Source organism: Anopheles marshallii, chromosome 2 (assembly GCF_943734725.1).
Source record: "Anopheles marshallii chromosome 2, idAnoMarsDA_429_01, whole genome shotgun sequence".
Classification (NCBI taxonomy): domain Eukaryota; kingdom Metazoa; phylum Arthropoda; class Insecta; order Diptera; family Culicidae; genus Anopheles; species Anopheles marshallii.
The window spans coordinates 32,496,134-32,518,380 of record NC_071326.1 but is presented as its reverse complement, the minus strand read 5'-3'; the positions used below and the strand labels follow the sequence as shown (position 1 = coordinate 32,518,380).

Sequence of the window (22,247 nt, the reverse complement as noted above, 5' to 3'; positions counted from 1 at the left end):
TGAAAAAGGTCCTTTAAAGCAATGACTATCAGTTGATTGACCTTTGAAAATGGGAGCACCTTTTTTCCTCCATCCCCATCCTTCCAAGGTCGATACCTTGATATTTGTGAAGATGTAATGACTGGGAACTATCTCTAGTGATTCAACAACTCAATTAAATCCATACCGAACGTTACATCATTTCACAAAATACATTACCTTTCTTTTCCATTTTTTTTTCTCGTGCCATCCTTCGATGGCTAGATCGACAACGGTCCGTCTCGGTACGATGGCGACCGCCGAGCACGGAAGAGTACCGGATGCGTACGGGCATACCCCGTCCCGCCCATCTAGGCGTGAATGTGCTAGAAAGTGCGGCGAACGGTGGCAGCGACAAACAACCAGTTGCCGACATTGCCGAACTGCAGACCATCAACTTCCTGCACCTGAACCACAACTCGAACGAGCTTCAGCACAGTTCCTCCAACAGTCACGAATTCTCCTGACATCCGCAGTACGATTAAGCCCACGGTCACCGGCAAACGGTTGCCGGGTCAGCGCGACAAGCGGTAGTTCGCGAGACGAATCTTTGCCAGTGAAGATGATGATGACGAATGGCCGGTGCGTGTGGTATCGTTCACGCGTTCACCCGTGCGTGGTCGGTAAGACCGGACCGGTCCAAACGCTCCTGCCAACGGGCTAGTGTAAGTCGTCATTCGTAGCGCGCTGGTAAAAGCATCCACACCTCACCATTCCAGCAGGTGTTCACGGGGAATGATTTCTCATTCCAAGCTCCTGACCATCCGTGGTGACCGATTTGAGTGATCCAATATAAAATGAAGAAATCCGGTCTACCGCAACAACGGTCCGTAAGCTGGAAAACCTACCATCCCGATGAGGAGACTTTTCGATCCGATTACAACTTTCCGCCCGAATCAATGTCCGTATGACTTTTGCACGCGCGCACACACCGGACTCACACGCCCATCGAAACGCACGAGTGTTTGTTGGCTATCAATCCGAGTGGTAATTGGTGCTGACCACTGAAGAGTGGTGAGCAAATGGAAATTTCATGTCGTTCGAACGGTACATCTGGTTCTAAACGAGCTAATACCACACAAGCTTGCATGGTTGCACCGCATGCGAATAGACGGCAGGGGAACTCCGGTCATGTGTTTTGGAGTTGGAGTACAGTTTATTTCACAAAGTACACTTGCTGGCCGTATCGTTTGATACAGTTGAGTGTTGTTATGAAAAATTAAATCTTTTTTGGCAGCAACACGTTTAACAGACTTCTATCAAAAGTTTTGTTTTTAAATTGTGCGTCATTATTTTGTTGAATAATTGCATTTTGCCTTGGTAGTGCATCAGCAATTTAGTGTACATTTCAATGGATAACACTAGCTCATAAATCGAACATTGTTCGTCGTTCGTTACGGTGCTTTAATTGTACGCTGGTAGGTTTATATGGAGTTATCAACACGTTTCACCCCAGGACCTTGGCAGGACGGAGTGTATTATTTGGTTCACAAGTTCAACTTTTTTGATGATTTATTCCTAAGCCTGTAAGTATGTCTAGGTCAATACCGTTACGAAAAAATGCCAAGACAAGCGCCGATGTGATCAACGAACCGTGAACGGTCTCAAGGTACTATTGCTGTAGGGTCAGTACAAACAATTCGTCAAGCTGTTTATGTTTGACCACCAATCTACCCATGTCCATTACCTTTCAACCGGAGCAAGACAAGGAACTGCTCCTACACAAGCCAACGTACACAAAGGTTAAATCTCGTTGAAGATATTTGTATTTGTTCTGAATGCAATTACTACTCCAAAAAAAACAAAAATCCCTCAACAAGATAATCAACCTCGAAGGGCTTTTCTCTCTGCAATATGAAGTGCTCTCGAATAAAAGGGAACATTTCTTTGCCAAAAAAGGAAACACACTAACACACACACACACAAAACCGCTTCATTCCAGACGTGTTGGCAATCATGTAGCTCTAATCACCTGCAACGTTCTGCTTACTGTTATACATTTTCTTCCCCAGGTGTTATCGAGATACACAGGAATCTAAAGCATGTTGGGACTGGAAGCAAATGCAATTGCTTTGCTTATGTCGGTGGGAAACAGTCAATGAACGTTCGATGATGGTTGCGTGTTCGTGCAGTGAGAGCGCTTGTAGAGGTTGTAGAGGACAGGGTGAACAAGTATTTCCTAAGCAGGATTTTAACAGTAGTTTAGAAACGGGGTGCTGCATCGCACCACAAACGTTCGTGGTAAGTCGGTTGTTGTTAATACTACCTAATGCTCGTAAGGGACACACTTTTCAAAAAAAAAAAAAAACAAGACAGAACAAAAGTAAACCTAGCAAGTGAGATGAATAATGAACAAAGTTTATTTATAGCCTAGATCATGTTGATCGCTCGTGTTCTTGAGAGTTTATCGGAGGGCTTTGACTAGACCGAACCTTCTTTACCCTTACTTCAACCTAGGGATGGTGGCGTAGTGGATTAAGTGCTATACTAACTAAAGAGATATCCATATTGTACCAAGTAGATTTATGGCAAAGTGCAGGTTTAGTTGCTAACATGACCGTGGAACGATCGGGACAGTAAGCCTGCTGGTGATGGTACAAACAGAACCAACCGGTTCTCTTGGGCCGGCCCTATAGAGCAGGTTAGGTTCGGCTTGGGGTTAGTGGGTTTGGTAATCCAAGTGACTAAGAGCTGTTAAAACAGGACAAGTGCGCTCAGTAAGCCGTACGAGGTGGACAACATTTGTAAAGCCAGTAAGCAAACGTGAGACGAGTGAAGGAATGGTACAAAAAAAGTAAAACGATAAGGGAATTAAAAGAGTTTTTAACATATGTTAGGTTAATACTGGTTTAAAGCTCACATAGATGTCAGTAAAAAAATACAGCAAAGAATAGAGATTTCAAAAATCGATATCTGCGTTTATGTGTGTGTATGTGTGTGTCTTCTAGCCCTTTTGTGTGCCATCCGAAAAAGAAGCTAAATTTACTGGTAAGTCTTTTAAGCTTTACTCCATCGGAATGTTGCATAACCATATAAACTAGTCACTTCGTTTCTTCCGGTATAATTATGTAGCTATTGCGATGGTTGTATTTTATTGTTTAGATTCAAATTATTTTCCAGGCGACATTTATTTAAATAAAAATCAATGCAAATACCATATGGTGCTCGGGAGATTCAGTTTACCAAAATCCTCGCTTACATTCCGAATATGAACAATATTTATATTGTTCAATTCAATTGCTTTAGGGACTTCCTAAAAACCCCTATCCATTTCGAAAGGGTTGTATTTGTTACCCAATGATTTGCATGAGAATTGAAATAGAATAACTACTACAATTCCCAGAAACTGGGCCAATAAACATAAACCACTGCGTGAGTTATGCGTGGGCATCGTTCGTGGAACATGCCGAATACATGAGTTAAATGGGGTTCGATTTTTCTTTTCCTATTTGCTTCCGCGTCCAGTGCCATTTGCTGATCTTGGATCGTTTAAGCTCTTGTTCCATGACCGATTCATTTCGAACTTTTGCTGATAGTTACTTGTTGATTGATCGTTACCCGCGAACAGATTTCCTGAACCTTTTAATTGATAATTGAGTACTGTGACGCCTCTGCTCGTTCGTCATCCTTTACGTACGTGAATGAATGTGAAATCAATACTAGAAATGAATCATCCGAGTATTTATGTATGGTTTAGATCTCTTTTTGGCTTAATAATAATGTTTCGCATCGGTATTCGAAATCGGCTGCAACCGGTTTCAATTAAATACCAAAAACGTGTAGAGAACTGCTCGATAGCAAATTGATAGAGAACTACTCGATAGTAAACTGCTCGAAAACAGCATTTCTAAACCTTTTTGACTGTATTACGAATTAGCCATAAACCACGATGCGAAAATCAGGAAATATAGCAGTCTGTCAACCGGAACGCTATATGAGCAATTCGACAGGCTTAAACTCATCCGCAAGAATTTACGATCCTCAAATACGTTTTTTTGCAGACATAATCAAAAATATCATACAAACTGCACAAAATTTGACATGATCGTGGATCGTGGAAAAATATAAAATATTTGTACATATGTAAAGAAGTTTTGTTAAAAAATAATAATAAGGATCACCCTGTGTGGTAAGGAGAATTATTATAGAGACGTCCCGAAGAGGAGCGAGGCAGTGCGATTTATTCATTTATTTCAATTTTCATTTTTCAATTCATTCTTTTATATTTTACAGAAAATTATCCTTCAGTTTCCGTACCCATTGTTCCCAACGAACGTCAACAGCATTCAATCACACACATCAAACTGAAGTGGACCGTATAATATTTAAATCTTCGGTAACATGGAAACATTCCACGAATGCATATAAATAGATGCACTTGCATGCAAAATGTGTAATTTCATCGAATGCTTTCAAGAAAAATGCTCCATCACCAAGACGGTTCATTCATTATTCACAACAAAGCCATTTACTTTTAGCGCGAATCGTAAAAACCACTAGGCGTCTCCATCGGTAAGCTTTGCAGTGCCTACTGTTATGGGTGGATGAGCGCATGAGTGTTTTATTTAGTAGATTTTCTATTAATTACATAATATCGTTCGTATACTTCCCGTTAACTCCTTACAGATAATTTACACCTACGTAACATTACCGTACGATTGTTCATGCTCGCAACATTCTACTTTCTCATTACCAGTTAACTGTACTTTGCTACATTGAATGCCCTTTCACTGAAATGGTTTTTCATGTGGCCTTATTGAGGTCTAACGCATCCCAGAGTTTAATCGTCTGATGACCAGCCTCATTCAAATCCCTACGCTTTGGATAGAATTTACCACTCTACCATCATCCAGTAAAAGTATAGAGCTACAACAAACCCCTCGTTTACAATGTTGTGCACGATGTACAGGTAGAGATCTGGTACCGATTTTTATGATCAACCCAACCGATAACGGTTGATAACCGGCCGGTACGCTGGCACGCACCTCAACACACCTTAATCGAACGATCGACCAATGTCCCTTGCGTCAGCAGAGTGGATTATCGCAAATTTCCTCATCACAATCAACTCCATTAAAAGCTCTCGCCGATGGCACAAACACACACACACCTTCCATGAATTTGTTTACATCATCCTACGTAACAACGGTCAAAAAAAGCTCGACCTCTTCCCCGGACCGACGGAGACAGTGTTGGGGCATAAATGCTAACCGCAACAAAATTCAATATCGAAACCCTACTATTGAATGCTGCTCTCTACGGCGAAGGATAAGCAAATATCTCCCCCCCCCCTAAAAAAAACGTGCTGGACTCGGTATGTCCCGGGTCGGTTAACCGCAATGTCGCCGAAAAAGGGTGTTCTTCCTCTATGTCCCGGTGATTGCAAAACTCATCTCGTTCGTCACGCGCGGGATTTCGGCCGTTGCGGGACTTCCCCGAAGGGAAACCGTACACAGTGAAAGTCAAACGAGATATGGTTCCATCACGCTGGCCGTGATGCTCGGGCTATTTTTTATCTCTGCATTCACTCCGAAATAGAATATGCAAATCATATTGTACCGTCACACACGCCACTGATAAAGTTCCCCGCACCAAAAAAAAACGAAATGTCCCAAGCGTGCGGCGATCGGTGAAGCGCCAGTACGGTAAGTGGGCTAGTTCCAGATAACAATCAACATAACGTTATCCGCCCGATACCGTCGGCCCGGTGTCATCGCAGTTTAGCTGGCGTGTGCATGTGTGTGTGTGTGTGTCCGGTTCTGGCCTGGTACGTTCTACCTGCCGGTCAAATGGTGGCTGCGTGATGGGTAGGTTCCATTCTTTCCGACACCGGCGATATCGAGTCTGTACCGTTTCGGTACGGCTATCATCATCGTGTCCCATCAACCCGGGACGGTCTCCCGCTTGTTTGGTTAGTGATAATCGAAAAGACATCATTTCACTACCGGCTAGCAACCGAGCATCGCACAGTCCATCCGGAACGCATGCCGCATTTCGGTTCGGGGACCGCTGGAACGAAGCAACACAGGCAAACACATTACTTACTCATGCTGTGTACAGTGTGCACACGATACGAAAGCACGCATCACAATGACTCTCGACGTACACTCGACGTCTTTCTGCAACAGCAGGTTGCCTTTTCGAACGAACAAAACAAAACCCCCGTCCGGAAGGTGACCAACAGATTATTAAAACGCACACCGATCGGCTGTGGCAATATGCTGTTTTGCTGCTGGAATGAAAATTCTTATCAATCGCACCCCTCGGTTGGAGCTAGTAAATCATATAGTGCTGATTAGGAGAGAAAGCATTTTACGCATCAGCAAAAAAAAAGCCCCGGTTCGGTCCCATTAATTCCGACCAGCTCAGCTTTTCTGTTGTGTTGCGTCAGTCTGGTCAGAAGATGCTGGCAGAATCTGCGATGAGCTAACATGATTTCGGTTTTATGAGGGGAGGGTAGGGACTGTTTTTGCTCAGAAACTTCAGAACTCATCCCAAAGTTGCGTCACACTAATGCGTGTGTGTGTGTGTGTGCTCTTATTCGTAGTATCGGTGTAATTATCTAACCCGCTTTATTATAACGCATAATGCTGCGTGACGTACATGTTAAAACATGATCCGAAATGTGTTTGCTTCGGAGGTCTCGAGTCTCGTGTGCATACCATCACCGGATCGTACAATCGATAATCGGTACCGGGCACACGAGACACGATTAATCATCTGTCCCAGCTGATACACAATTTGATCTTTGAAGAAACGCTTCTCAGTAGCGGACCGTAACGGCCTAATTTCCCAGTTGTTGCATCTCATCAAGTGCAACGAGTGCTTTCCGTTCGCTCACGATAAGCTCGGCTTAGGTTCACCGGCAAATATAGCACATTCTTGTCCGCAATCGTTCTGGGAAAAGAAACTGGTTTTTTTTTTCCAATCCCACCCAGGGTTTTATCATACATCTGCACTTAGCCCATGTTTTGCTTGCATTCGGTTCTGCATAGCGAAAACATGTCACTGCTAGCAGACAGACCAGCAGACGCAGATACGTGCTGACAGACACAATCAAATTGGAGTGCTTTATGCGAGATTGGATGATGCAGCGTTGTGCATTTGGAATTCTTGGCTCGCTGCCAAAGCGACCGGCATGTCGCGCTTCATCCCCGCTACAAAGTGTTCCATTCTTGACAGTGCACCTGGTCAGATCCCGGTACGGGGGATGGGATGGCAGTAAAACCGTCCAATGCAACAAATTTGCCGTCATAACACACCGCACCCAAATGGCTACACAACGGTGGCAAATGAAAAGAGAAGGCTCAAGGAAAAAAAAAGGTCATTCATACATGGTCATGTTAGCGCACAGCAGCAAGACGACAGCACAGTAGGCTACGAATGGGGTGGAATTATGAAACGTTTTCCTTGACTGTAGAAAGATAGAGAGAGGGAGATAGAGATACTAAATTCGGTTCGTTCATGCATTGCGTCCGCTCGTTGAATGAATGATGCAATGAATGAATGCACCGGGGACTTTAGAATGCACACGGGCAAACGGAACTGCCGGTGCTAAGAGCGAATCCTTTAAACAGCTTACGACAGCAAGAAGCGGGATCTGTGAAGTTAACTTTCATTCGTCTTCTAGAATGGGCTTGTGGTGGACATTCAACGATGAATTTTACTTAGTGGAAATGAAATGGGACATGTCTCATCGTTTCAAGTGTTTCACATATTTTTAAACAAATCTCTATTTTGAGTTTTTTTTTTCCTGGTTGGTAATGCGAATGTGCATCGATATAACATTCTTATTTTCTTCTTTTTTGGCTAAACAACCTGAAGAGAGCTTAATATTCCATTTCTACATGATGTACTTCAAACAACAGATGTACTTCAAAAATGACCAAAGTCAAATTTAGGCATTTGTTGTATGCGGGTAGCAGCTTTTAGAATCTGACACTGAGGACAATGGAATTTATGATGGCGTGGATGAAAACATTGACCCAAATATTTATAATTTGCTTGAAAACAACAGTGAGAGCTCAGAATTACGAAGGTCATGTCAAGAAGTCTCTGAAGAATTTCAATTAAGTGCTGAAGTCAAACACATCTGAGTAAGCATTAAATACTGCTGATATGCGAAACATATGGTCGTATTGGCCAACACAGGGACGGGATTGACCTTGAATTTTGAAATGAAAAGAATGAATGAGTTGTGTTCCATTTTACTACTAGCTGTTATATCTTCGATTCTGAATGGCTTATGAACAAGAGATGCTGATTTTTTTCTTTTTTAACCATGAAAATTTTAACCGTACAGTGAAGCAATAGAGCAGTAGATCACTTGGGATGGGACCGTGCTGGAGAGCATCACAATGCATGCGTGATGTATGACATAGAATTTGTTAGAAAAATTTTGTTGAACAGAATCAGAATTAAACGTGCAAATAACTAATGACCATACCTTAATAAGCATACCTCATAACCTTTACAGACACGCCATTCGGTTACTCGATGGATCGATCTAAGCGATATAGGCAAATGGCTCTCCTAAATCGTATATTGTCCTACTGCATGATCTTCACTCCAAAGAACGAACATATTTATAAAGTTCCAAATATAAAACTACCAGAAGTCAAGAGAAAGTTTATTTTGAAATTATTGTTCATCGTATTTATACACGTCACTCTATTAACAGTAGTCGATTCATGTAAGGTAACTGTCAACTATCTATAGCAAACCCATCATCCGAGGAAAAAGTGTTGCTCTACAAGGAACCAAATTTCCCGTAAAGTTATTATAAGCATGCAGATGAATGAATTTTGTGAGACGACTGACTTTTGTTAGTTTTTTTCTTTCTACCTAACCAAACAGATGTGCTGTGAAGGTGGTTGCTTCTTTAGGACCTTCACGGAAATCACCATGGCAACGCATCTAGCACGCGTGACGAAAGTGTCCGAGTATGGTAAACACCTGCCTGCGATGGTGAAATCTCACCTATCATCAGTACTTTTCCGTCACGCACCGGACCCGCCACAATGCCAAAGGCCCGATGATGGGGCACGATGGCACGAAAATCTTGGCCCCGTTTATTGTCACGCCGCGCCACGCGCCATCGGGGCACGGAGGGAACGGAGGGACGAGACACAGAGTTTGTTTTGCTCGCGAACCACCCGCTGGGCACATGTATTCGGGGTCGTCTAGCCCCCACGCTGGACGAATACCTTCTCCAAATCGTTATCACCCTGCCCGGACGACTGAGACGCGTACGGCGGAATAAAAATACCGGCAGCCCGTCCGTTGGCAAAACATTGCACCGTGACCGGGGGATTAGCCAGATAACGGACGCGCTTCGTTAGTGCGAAGTGAGCCCCAATTGGCGCAGCATCTTCCAGTAATCCAGCAAGTGTTGCACGCGCACGGTGTACCAACCGTGAACGATGAACGGTTCGTTTGCGTCGGCGAAAGCGCCTCCGTCAACCAGGGCGAACTGAAGGATTTGAGCGTGCGTGCCGTGCATAGTGTGCAGGGGACGGTGGGACGTCCTTTCAGGGAAACAATTTCAAATTACGGCTCGTATTGGCCTCCGGACAGCATCAGTGTCAATCGAAACGAAACGAACATCAAACGCATCAAACGATGGAACCGTCGAAGGAGAAACACTCCAAAGTGATAGAAATCAATGCTCCCACCGGTGTGTCCGTCGAGGATGGAAGTAAGTGCAGCGGGAGACCTGCTTTATGTTACCGATCTTACGATCCTCACCGTACACCGGTGTAGCAGCTGTGTGTCGTGCTTAAAGCCATCGAAGTGTCGACAGCCGACCGAACATAATCGTAAAATTAAAGTTTATGGCCGTAGTCGCCGTTGGGTTGGGCGAACGTTAGTCCGCTTCCGCTTCAGATTTCTGCAAGCTTTCGTGCAATAGGGGCGCGGTTGAACGACCCTTGCCTAATTTTAATTAGCTACGCCCAGCTTGCAAGCTTTGGGCGCTTTGGTTGCGATAGACAATTAGCTGTCTAATTGAAGCGACCGCCGAACGGGGTTCGCAACCTTATCCTTGGCCAAATGTGCCATGCAGCATACAGGAAGATGAACAGTGTTCGTCGCACTATGGGTGGTGTAATTCATAGAAGCTGATTCAATTGCAACATTCAATTTCAACAAATTTGCTGTTCGTTTCAAGCTAACCGCGAATAACTACACCGGAAGCTAGAGCTATTTCGCTTGGATATACTTTCGTGGGTCTCAACTGCAAGACGAGAGTCATTTATCATCGTTACATTCTCCAATAGTTGTAGCACACGTGGCAAACTTCCCACAATCGGTTCGGTGAAATTAAACTCAACAATGATTAATATTTCAATTTGCTTAAATGTTGCTCTGCAATGCACGGTAGTGTTCGCACTGTGTGTCCCACCGGACAATGGTACACGCAGGAGGAAGCGAATTATGCCATAAGTTTTGACGTCTAAAACCATAACCAAGTTTGCTGATATTGTTAAAGTTGCTTGCAGCATCCCGTTTGCGTTGCCCATTTGCATAAGGAAAAAGCGGCCCGCTCCAGCAGAGACTGGTGGAAAATTAATTCTCATCTAGCTGTGTGGCCGCCGACCAGCTAGAACGAGCCCGCACCGTAACGGTGCAAGGGTTAATAAACAGTTTATTATTAAAAGCTTCACTTCCATCATTCTGTTTGTTTCTCTTCCCTTCCCCCTCTCAACAGTGGATGCACCGGCCGATTTCGAGACGGCCATCGCCGCGACCGGGTACGGTCGTTTCAACTACCTGCTGCTGCTGGTGGCGATGCCCTGCTGCATGGCGACCGTGTTCGAGACGACCACCATGTCGTACGTGCTGCCGAGCGCCGAATGTGACCTAAACCTTTCGCTAGCCGACAAGGGCATGCTGAATGCCATCACCTACACCGGTAAGAAGCCAAACCGGCAGGGGCGGCAATTTGTAGCTGCACCCTAATGCCCACTCTCGGCTGCAACCGGGCTTGATTGTTTCACTTTTCTTTCGATGCGCTTCGTTCGTGCCCGGTGGCACAATTCCAGGAATGATCACATCCGCCTTCCTCTGGGGCTTCCTGTCCGATACGTACGGCCGGAAGCGGCTGCTGGTCGTGGGCTTCCTGCTGGACGCCACCTTTAACGTCCTGTGCGCACTCAGCCAGAACATGGTGGCCATAATGGTTTTCAAATTTATGGGTGGCTTTGTGTAAGTAGCTCGCTTCTGGGCGGGATCTTATCATACTGTCCGGCAAATGTGGCAACGGGTTGCTGTGTTCATAGAATCGTGGAGCTAGCAGATAATCTGTGTGATATGGAAATTAACCACCTACGTTAGCCACTCACACATCTTTCCTCCCGTCCTGTCTTTACCCACATCCAACTAACTGAAAGCATCTGAACAATTTCACAATCACCTGCAAAAGCTTATCGTGCCGGTGCTTTTAACGAAACGATTCGTGACGCAATTCATTTCCAACCCGAGTGTTAACGAGCGGTGCAATCATTTCCGGTACGCAACACAAAGCAGGAAGCCCAATAAATGGTTTTCTTCTGTTTGCCTAGTGTGTGTTAATCAAGTGCCAGCGAAGTTTGCGATGGGGAGCTATCAAAAGTGTAAAACGTGAAAGGCAGTAAATAAAATAACGCGCCAAGTTCACGAAGCTTACCGGAAGCTCGTGAAATCGGTCACACTGGACGATTGTGGAGCAACGGAGGCAATGGATGGCAAAACAAAATTTAAAAAAAGCAAAAAAAAAACCTTTTCGTTAACATTCGGGTTGTCGGTTGTTGACAGGAAGTGACAACAGTTAACATTAGAAGAAAAAAAAACTCAACAGGCGTGTGACAGACTTGAGCCTTGAGGATTTTATTCTTAAGCGGGAAACGTATTAAATTCACTACGCTTCCAGAAGAAGAAAAACGACGAAAGTCAATCGATTTAGACGTTTGATGAGTGCCTTGCTCTCTCTCTCTCTTTCTCTCTGCCTCTCCCTTCCTCTCCTTTTCCCCCTTCCTGCCCCTGCCTACTGTGTGAGGATTGTAGCAAAAGTTTTCCGACGAAAATCCAGCCATGATTAAATGTCATCGCATCGGCACAAAAAAATAAAAGACAAAAAGTCCAACAGCCACAATTCTTTTGCGCTCCGGAATTTGTGTGAGTGTGTGTTAGAGCAAATGCCCCAAAAAGTAAACGTAAATTTATAACGGGAAACCGAAAGCCAGCGAGTGCTTCCCTGTAAGTGAGCGTGTGCTTCAGTGAGCGCCAATAGCAACCGAACAGTTTGGGGTGAACCGGACGGGCCGCTGATGTGTGCCGTTTTTCCATCTCCATCTGCGGACAGTTAACCCACTTTCTGCCATTCCATCTGCAGCATCTGTGGACCGTTCGCCGTGCTGATGGCGTATCTGTCCGAGTTTCACAGCCTGCAGCACCGATCCCGCGTGATGATAGTGCTGGGAGTGTTTTACAGCGCTGCGAACATGCTGCTGCCCGCGCTGGCCTGGCTGATCATACCGCAGTCCTGGAATCTGGTGCTCGGTGACGGTGTGCTGGGTAAGTAGCTTCCTGAATTTGACCATCATTACCATCCGTTGGCCTGTGTTTGCTTACGCTGTTTGACCGGGGTCAAGGCCGGAGGATTAGCCAATAGCTGATGGGGGAAAACCCCCTGTCCCGAAATGGTGTGTCTGTGTGTTTGTGCTCGAAGTGAGTGATGGTCCCAGTCTGCTTCCATCGGGATTACGACTTGTGCCGATCCATCCATAGCATTCAAAGCATCCCGTGTGGAATGGAAATTTCGTAAAGTGAACCTCCCCAGGGTAGAAAGCTCGGATTGAAAAGCTAACAAAATGGACACAATGTTTGTGAGCTGTAACATAAGTTTCTTTTTGTTTTAGTTGAATGGAGTAATGGTTCCTATGAGCTGACATATGGAAATTTTAGCATGACGATAACATGCTGTGATTTCATCTTTGTTGAGCTTCAAATTTTCTACTCAAAGCACCAGTCGCGACAAACGAAACTGGGATAGAACTTATATAGTTCCAGTACTCACATACGCCTCTGGTACAAGGACTTTATCCAAAACCCCTCTCAGATGCGTTCGAGAGCTCAGCTCAGTTCGAGAGGAAGTTGCTCAGAAGAATTTTTGACCCCGTATGTGTGGAAGGTCAATGGAGAAGCCGCTACAATGACGAGCTCTATGAGTTGTACTAAGAACTCACTGTCGTACAGTGGATTCTAACCAGGTTGCGGTGGGCTGGTCACGTCATGAGAATAACACCGGACAACCCAGCTCGTAAAATTCTTTTGGGCCGTCCATATGGACAGAGGAGGCGTAGTAGGCAAAATTTGAGATGAAGTGATGGCATTATGCGTCCACCAGAAACATCGGGATTATGAATTGTCACACAACGACGCTCGATCGTGAATGGTTTTGGGTACTCTTGCTGCTGGCCAAACCCACGAAACTTTTGTGGTGCCTGATAAGGAAGAAAGGATGCTGCAAATTTAAAACCAACGCATGCAGCAGTAGTCAGTGATCGGTCGGATTAAATCCTCCTCGTGGACACCATGGCTAGGGAGACGTTATAAAAACGTTGAAGGTGTACTTTTAAATTTAGCTGCAATACAATTTTACACCTTATTTCCAATAGATTTTTGGCCCATCTATACAGCGCATCAGCAACAATTTACGGCAATATTAATTTCATCCCGTTACCCGTTTCTCGCAGCGTTTGTTTGGCACTTTAAAGAATCCTATTAGGCATAATCACTCGCTCCAGCCCATTAAACCAGTAGTATCACAACTCAAACGGGCACGTATCAAGCACCGCGCAGAGTTTGCTCAATAATGGGTCGAACGAGACCGAAGCTGAAGCTTTATTGCCCTTACCTCAAAAAGCCAAAAAGCCCAGGAGCAGACACTTAAGAATAAGCTTTTTTTTTTCTTGGTTCTCGGGTTCGGGTTCGCAACCTGCGGCAGCCATGCACCACACCGTCACCTGCGCTCTGCCTGTGGGGAGTGGAGACGAATTAAATTACCGGGTGAATAAAGCAAATAAACGAAAACACAAAACAGCACCAGACGGACGGAGCACCTAATAACGAAATAAAGATAAAACTGCCGTTGCCGTTTATCAGGCTGTTGGGTGCGCCACCGTTTCCACGGCTGCTGCTAATGAAACGAGCTAAAGCATCCAATCAAGTGATTCGTGGAATACGACTCACCAATCGGCTTGGATACTGATGGGTTCCAACAGCTTCCGCCCTATCGAAGAGAGAGAAAGAGAGAGAGAGAAGATGGAGAAATTGATTTCTGAACAGTCTATATTCGGCAGTTTCCGGTGTTCGGGTTTCGGTTTGAGTGTGCTGCTTGTAAATCGATTTCCCCACCGTTGATACGTTGGCGGAACCGATCACTTGAACCATTTTTTCGATGATCGTTGAGTAGTCACCGAACGGATGCGAACGGGTAAAATGCAGAAGAAGACATACTTTGCGCACAATGAATTTAAGCATTTCCACCCATTTGGGCAGCAGTTTGGATGGGAGAGCGCTAAAGTTTGTGCGCAGTTAGCGAACAGACGGTTGTGCCAAGAATGTGTGTAGCTTTAAAAGCTCCAGCAGCAAAAAACATCACTTGAAAATATTAATTCTTTGTGAATTTTCTTGCGTTTCAAAATAGCCTAATAGCCTGCTGTCAAACACATTGACCGTGCAGCTGGGCCAAGACGAGTAAGGAGGCAGTCATTAGCCTCGAATCAACACTTCATTTCCATTACAACGGGTGTTCCGGCGGTACCTGTAACTGGTCCACACTCGGTGCCCACGGCGCATCCATATTTCTTTACCAGCTCTAAACTTCCCGGAAGTGTCAGTCTGACGGACAGTTAAGCGAATCATTGTACACTAATTAGTGCTGATTATGCTATCCACTTTCACTTTCTTCGAAATTAAAAGCAACCTAAGCGCTGCACGAGTTCCACGTGTTCCGTTCTGCAATCCCGGTGACGAGATTCCGGACTCCAAGGTATTGCGGATGTCTAAACACTTTTCCACCGAACTGGTGCTTGAGCGACACCGTTGCTCGATGCAAACACACGGGTGTGCCGCCTCGAAACGAACCACCATTCGAACGGGGCATTAGGATGTAAATTGAATTCTAATCAACTGTGACAGACTTAGCACTTTGTGGACTGGGCACGGCCAAACGGCCGACACAGGCCGGAAGCGATCGGTGTGTACCGCGCGTATAATATTTAATTTACCTGTGCACCACTGTGCTGTGATGCGCAATTGAATTTCCTCGCCACGATGAGCCTATTGCGTTAGGTTTCGTTTGTAGTAGTGAAGATGCTGAGGAGCTCCAGGCTTACCAGGCCATGGCAGGCACGTGGCAACCGTACCCATATTTGTCGCATTACGTCGTCAACCGACAGACGGTCGCTGATGTTTTCGCCTTGACATCAACGGTTTAGGCTAATCAAAAGAGGCATTAGCCGTAGCCAGCCTCCAGTTGACAAATGACATTCATTGCTCAGTTCACTAGAAGCGACAGTCAGACAGACACACACACACAAACGCGCACGAGAAAGATCACACCGTTTCGTTTACATTCGATATCACATTCGGCAGAAATACATTCGTGGCAGATTTTCCTGGCCGTCAGTTGCCTGCCGGGTGTGCTGAGCGGCATCAGCGTGATGTTTCTCCCCGAGAGTCCCAAGTTTCTCATGTCCAAGGGGCAGAACGAACGAGCGATGGCCATTTTCCGGCGCTTGTACACCATCAACACCGGGGACCGGCAGGAGTTTCCGGTGAGTAGTGCAAAATGGACGATTTCACTTCATACACGTTTGAACGATCCGAACGGTTTCCGTTTGCTTTCTCCTCGCCGTTGCGCGATTCAGATCAAAGAGCTGGTGGATGAGTTGCGACAGGGGCCGACCAACGAACCGACGTCCGGTAAACAACCATCATCATCCGCCAAAGCCGCCCCAGCGTCCGGCAGCGGGATGGGCGAAGGGTTCCGCCAGCTAGGGATTATGTTCCGGAAGCCACATCTGAAGAATGCCTGCCTGGTGTACGGTATCCAGTTCGGTATTCTGCTCGGGTAGGTAGAGAGGCTGCTGTAGGTTGTGTTTACGTGGCTTCCCCCGTGGCTTAACCCCCTTGACCCTGCCCCGCACCTCTTTATTTTCAGGCTAAACACATTCCGGCTCTGGGTGCCGCAGCTATTCACCATCATCGAAGAGTTCGAGCACGAGCAGCACCTACTTCCCGTCGGTGGAACGGCACCGGCGCTAGCCGGGGAGGCAACGCTTTGCGAAATGTTGGCCTATAAAGTTAACAAAACCGAGCAGTTGCAGCAACAATGGCTGGAGCACGACGTCTCGAGAGCACTTCACGGACCCGATCCGGTCGCCATGGAACCGCTGGACGATGTCTTCAAGTGCACCGCGGTACGATGTATAGCTCGGGCTGTAGGGCTTAAACTAGCGCCATTGAGGCAATCCTTGGATTGGCAGGGCTATTCAACGCTCCAGCTCAGTTCACTTTTCACTTCATTATTGGTTCATGCAGTCGTCTAAATTGCTTCAAGAATTCCTCTCCCAGCTTTACAATCAATTAGGCAGCACAAGTCTCTTCACCAAGTCGGGGCGCCTGTCTCCAATCGTAAATTTAAAGGTTCTCGTGATCAACACCCGTGAATCCCTGCACGGCTGCGGTCTTTTAGCAAATGGTCGCCTTACTAATGCCAATCTACGTCTTGCCTTTCTTGCTTTCGCGCCGCATCTCGGACACACACGCACACACCGGAACGCAACGTGCAGACAACCGAGGGCCGGGTCTATCTGTACTCATTAATCATTGGATGCGTCGGCATCGGAGCGTACGCGGTTACGACCGTCATGATTAATTCCATCGGCAACCGGAACATACTGAGTAAGTGTGTGTGTGTGTGGGCAGAGCGTTGGGCTGATGCTCATTTAGTGCGTTTCGATGTTCGGGTTGCTGGGTGTTTGATTGACCCGATCCCTGTGATGTGTATGTGTGATTTTACCACTGTCCATTGTACGGCTACCAGACAGCTAGTTAGCTCTATCCACTATTCCACGGGGGCTAATGGGTTGCACCGTTCCGGAGCAAAGGATATCGTGGCACTGGCTTGGAATTTCAATCGACACATAATGGGCCTGTCCACCGACCGAGCTCTCTTTGCTTTTTTCCTGCCAAACTACGATCCAGCCCTGGTGTAGCTCCATAAGAGTCTCCATTGGTTCGTTGCAAAAAGGGGAAAATAAATTCCTTACAATCGCGTTCCATCAGACCAGACAGTCTGGCTGCAGACGACGGCGAAACTTAAATTGATAAGATATGCTGTGCTTTTGCTTTACGCCTTACGCCACACACTTCGAATGTGACCGGTGTGAGCGTTAAACAACCGTCGTACAGACCATGAACCTCGAACCGAAGGTGCAAACCTGTTTCGAAACCAACAATGGACCGTGCCGAAGTTAATTTGTCTCATTTCGCATAAATTTTTATATTTTCCTTTTTTATTTAATTTGCATTAATTATCACACGGTGCCATTTCGCTACTGCTGGAATGGAAAATAGGAAAATGGAAAGCAAACAAGCGCACGAGAAAGGGTCATTCGGCTGCATACAAAGCATAACGCCCAACCTGGTGCTCCGCTGTTTTCCTTTAATTTGTACGCTACGTTCATGTCGTCGACCAGCAACGTGAGCCATCTGTTGATGTGGAAATTATTGCTGCTGTATTCTGCTGCGTTCTGGCTTATAATTTTCATCGATAGTCGAACGGCTCCGGCGTCCGGCATAATCCCCGGGGGGCCCCGGGATTCGGTTGACCATAAATCGCGTTCAAGTTGAAAGCGTTTCCCTTTGTGGAAATGCCCACGCATGCTGACGTAAAAGCATAATGTATTGTTTAAACATAAAACACATCATACCTTACGCTTGCTTTGACCGTTTTTTTTGTTGGCCAACGTACACACATGCGTTGCCATCCAACCGCATCGCAATATCTTTAAGATGAATGTAGCTTTTTTCGTGAAAATTTTTTGTTTTTTTTTTCTTTCGCACTTGTACCTTGTCGGGCACGATTTCTTCGGAATTTACGAAGTGCCTGTTGAATGCGAATGGCTTGTAATGGCAGCCGGGGGTGAAACACCCCCACCGGCAAACAACAACCATCCCGGGGCATTGTGCGATACTGTGCTGAACGGTTTCGGAGTGATTGATTCGACAAATCCAATATTGCGTTACTTCTATTTCTAGGAAGTGGCTTGCCAAAAGCAAAAAAAAAAATGCAGCACCGCCAAAAAAGTTGTACAACGTTGGGTTACATTTTGCTAAAGGGGGTAGTTTACTCGAGATGGCCCGAAGACAGGGGTTTGGTTTGAAAACCGGATACACGTATGTTTATTTTGCAGTTTTTATGGCAACAAAAAATATTATTTTGACCCACATTAGTGCGACTGCTACACCGGGTTCCTCTATCGCCATTCTGCTTGACGGTGGGTATCATAGCATAGCATTGGTGGTTCTTGAACGGAATCGATAATTTCCCCTCAATAGTTTAAGTTTTAGGGCAAGAAAGGAGATTTTCTAACCCAATAATGGACATAAAAGCGTATGGAGGCTACTGAAGTGCCATTCTTTAAGGTAAAGAAAATCAACTACGCACGACGATAGGCAAAACTATGCAAAATCCAAACATTAAAATCACGTCGAAATTTATCATATTATTGATCATTCCCATCGCCAACTTTGACAACATGCTCTCAAAATAACCACAATGGTGGTGAAGGATTTACATTTGGGACGCAGCTTCAATGTTTCACATTTCTATCTGTCACTTTACACCGGAGTGTCTCATGAACTTTGCGTAAAGATTACGAATGCGTCAAAAGGAGACACTCAAAGAAGCAATTTTCTTGTGCGAAAAATTGCCTGAGCGTATTACCCCCTTAAAGCAGCAAGCCCTTACTACATACAGACGCGGTGGTGTTTGTTTTGTGTTCATATGCGTTTAACATGCGATTGGAAAATAAAAAAAAAACATAAATTTATCCTCCTTCAACTTCAATATTCCAATTAAAGTTGTTCGTTTGTAACATCTCGATCGAAACCTTGGCTCTACCCTTTGGAACCCTTCCAAGTGGTCCAGTTCCAGCGCTCTATCGTTCAACACTCCACACACCGCTACAAACCCCGTTTTGAGCCACTTTTATAACCCTTTCACTAACGGCCACAGATCGCTTGTCCCCAGAAAGCGTGTCAATCAAACCCCGACAAAAGTTCTCTGAAACACCCCTTGGCCTTCTTCGATTAAAAAAAAAAACGTGTGTAAAATTATCGCTACCGCACAATCGCACCACCGCAAATTCTGTGAAAAATAAATCAATTCAAGCTGGGCGGGTTAGCTTGGCACGGGTTTGGCCAAACCTCGCGCCATTTGTGGTCGTTCAGAGTAAGGAATGGAAGATGCCCAGTCGTTGTCGTGCGTGCCGGGTAAAACCATTGCGGTGGTAGCTGCTTATAAATCACTTTGCGGGGTTTTTGGCACGAACCGTGGGCAAGGTTAGTGAAAGTTTATGTTCGTCTGCGAACGTTACCACCTGGCAGTGACGCTCGCGTACGTACGTGATGTCACCGAAGATGTCACCAAACGGGCAAAGTTTTCCTTGTCAGCGAGTGGGTAACGAGCTGAGATGCTGGGAGACGTTGAGGGGGGGGAAGGTATGGTAAATAACATACTTCAACCCAACCCAACCCGTACACCATAGCCGCCGTTTGTTTCCCGCCAAGGACTACAGGTGCTTTCTCGGGGTTTAGCTACGGCTTCATTTGGGTGCGACAAATCGGAATCGGAACCGAATCCTAGCCTGGCGGCGCAGCAGAGTATGATTTAGTGCCGCTATTAGCACCCATAACAGACACATTAACCAGCGCACGGGTCGTTCAATGGCGTGGCTTCTTATTTCGCTTTTCGTATTCGTCAGCGTACGGACTGGTGCTGGCCGGATCCTGCGGTACCGCCCTGTACTGGGCCCGAAGTTCGCTCGTAACGTTGATCCTATCGTCTTGCTACATCACCATCTGCAGCATAGCATCGACGGCGCTGGTCGGTGCCGTTGTCGCCATGTTCCCCACATCGATGAGGTCAGTAAACGGAGCTGCTAGGGCCAAAAATGTTGCCCATTATAACGTGCCGGTCGATTGTATAGATTTTACTTGCTTTCACTCTAACCGTTGCGCTTTCCCATCTCTTCCCGAACCGGGTGATCGGGTCGCACAGGACAATGGTGGTCTCGCTAACGATGATGTTTGGCCGGACGGGTTCCATCATCGGCAATGTCGTGTTTCCGTATCTGATGGCGCTCGGGTGTTTGCCACCGTTTGTCATGATCGGTGCCATTGTGATAGGTAAGTTATGAACGGAGTCCCCGTTAATGTACCACTTTCACACACACACACACACACAATCACTTTTTTGTTGCTCTGCTCGTTCTATTGCTTTTCTACCAGCTGTTGCCATGGTATCGCGCTTGTTGCCTCGCACGGTGAAAAAACCGCTCCAATAATTAAGCGCAAGCCGCGCGGCGCCCAAAACTCGCTCGGATGTAATTGCTCAATCAATATTAAACCAATGCCGCGAGATTATCCGTGCCACAGGCAGGAGGAGGCTAATTGCTACATTAACGCAGCTCACCACCCACCCAACCGACCGCCCAGTTGTACAGCAGACATTAAACAGTGGAATATTTAAATCATAAGTGGAACGAGAAGGAAAGGACGGTTTGAAACATCTCGCTCGCTGTCAATATGATTGCGTTGCGAAACGAAGTGATTAGGCGAGGTCATTATTTGAATTTGCCCACAATAAATACACGAAAAAAGGTTCTTTACTTTAAATGCTGTTCTTTATCGCAACCGCTTCTTATCCCAGGTCAGGAATAAAACGATCAACATTGGCTTGGTTTTATTAATTAAAGATTGAAAGAAAAAAATCCGGTTGAATGTTCCTAGATGAACATTTAGATGAATGTTAATGAATAGTAAATGTATAACGTTAACTAAAAATTTTAAAATGTAAGTTTTCTGTAAAAAGTAGAGAATTTCGAAATTATTTTTCTTATCGATATAATTGCGCAACGATATCAGCGCCGGTAGTGGTTCGCTTTTGGAATGGAGAGAGAAAGAAGTGTAAATTATTTTCTCACCCCCTGTATTTATTATTGTATTTTACTGTAAAGAACTATTGTTCCGAATACGATTCTGCATAAATTTAACCCTAATTTATCGGACAATTTAAAGGTAAAGGATGGAAAAACCAGCAGTCGTTAGTGTACCACTTCGAGCAGTTCTTACATGTTGACACTAGTTCTTAAAGGCATGCTGATTTTCCCTTCGTTAACCGCTTAATTAAACGGTAAATTAAGGGAAATTCTTACCCTTAGCATGCACCACGGGTAGAGTACATGCTGTGAAACGTTTCAAAACCATTTCCAACAAACAAATAGCACAAAAACACTGTTTTGTTTCAGCTACTCTTGGAGGTCATCACACTGCTTCCACAAAACACGAGCGAATGGCACACAGGTTGATGAAGAGAACTGCTCGAAAGAGTAAATTAATGTCTGTCTGGGTCGGTTGTCGTAATTTTTCATAGAAAAATACCGTGGAGTGCCGGTTATCTGGATGCCATTTAACCAGTTGTCTGATTATCTGTGCAGTCTGGATATGACAGTACCAAATTAAATATGACATATTGACTGCAACAACGCTGGCGGGTGAAAAGAAAAGTCGAATAGCATTACATTAAATGTGTTTGAAAGAAAAAGTGTTTCTTGTGCGAACAATAAACAACAATAACAAACTAAACTAAAATGAACAAACAATAAAGTAAAAGAAAATTCTACTCTTTTAACGAACCCTCTCCATACCCTACCATACAAACTTTTATGCAATCAATAAATTAGTACATCAGTAAATCGATCAACCATTAAATCAGTAAATAAATCAATGAGAACTACTGAAGAACTGTGAAGAACTGTGGTTGAGATCCTTAGCTATGATCACACGCTATATTGTATCTAATTCGATATAACACAAAATATTATTTTAAAAATGATCACCATCTAGCTGATCATTAAACAATCAGTCTTCAATGAGATAAACAATGAGCAATCTTGAGA

General features: G+C 45.2%; 2 protein-coding genes across 2 annotated transcripts in view; both read left to right on the top strand.

The window, feature by feature from the left end:
- Positions 1 to 485, top strand: part of LOC128709754 (tachykinin-like peptides receptor 86C) — a 47,378-nt gene extending 46,893 nt beyond the window's left edge. Inside the window, exon 9 of the mRNA XM_053804773.1 lies at positions 244 to 485. Within this exon, the coding sequence (XP_053660748.1) occupies positions 244 to 485 (242 nt within the window). The remainder of the gene's footprint in view (positions 1 to 243) is intronic.
- Positions 486 to 9,639: 9,154 nt separating this feature from the next.
- LOC128707140 (uncharacterized) lies at positions 9,640 to 20,633 on the top strand. Its single transcript, XM_053802087.1, has 11 exons — positions 9,640 to 9,715; positions 10,727 to 10,930; positions 11,061 to 11,223; positions 12,389 to 12,570; positions 15,655 to 15,836; positions 15,930 to 16,132; positions 16,223 to 16,481; positions 16,854 to 16,965; positions 20,052 to 20,211; positions 20,348 to 20,475; positions 20,578 to 20,633. Exons 1-11 carry the CDS (start codon positions 9,640 to 9,642, stop codon positions 20,631 to 20,633), a joined length of 1,725 nt encoding a protein of 574 aa, XP_053658062.1.
- Positions 20,634 to 22,247: the final 1,614 nt, after the last annotated feature.

Excerpts from the sequence above, each read along its gene's own strand:
- LOC128707140 (XM_053802087.1), top strand. The coding sequence starts at position 9,640 with ATGGAACCGTCGAAGGAGAAACACTCCAAAGTGATAGAAATCAATGCT. Across the intron at positions 12,571-15,654 it reads GCTCGGTGACGGTGTGCTGG|AAATACATTCGTGGCAGATT; the intron begins GTAAGTAGCTTC and ends CACATTCGGCAG. Across the intron at positions 16,482-16,853 it reads ATGTCTTCAAGTGCACCGCG|ACAACCGAGGGCCGGGTCTA; the intron begins GTACGATGTATA and ends CGCAACGTGCAG.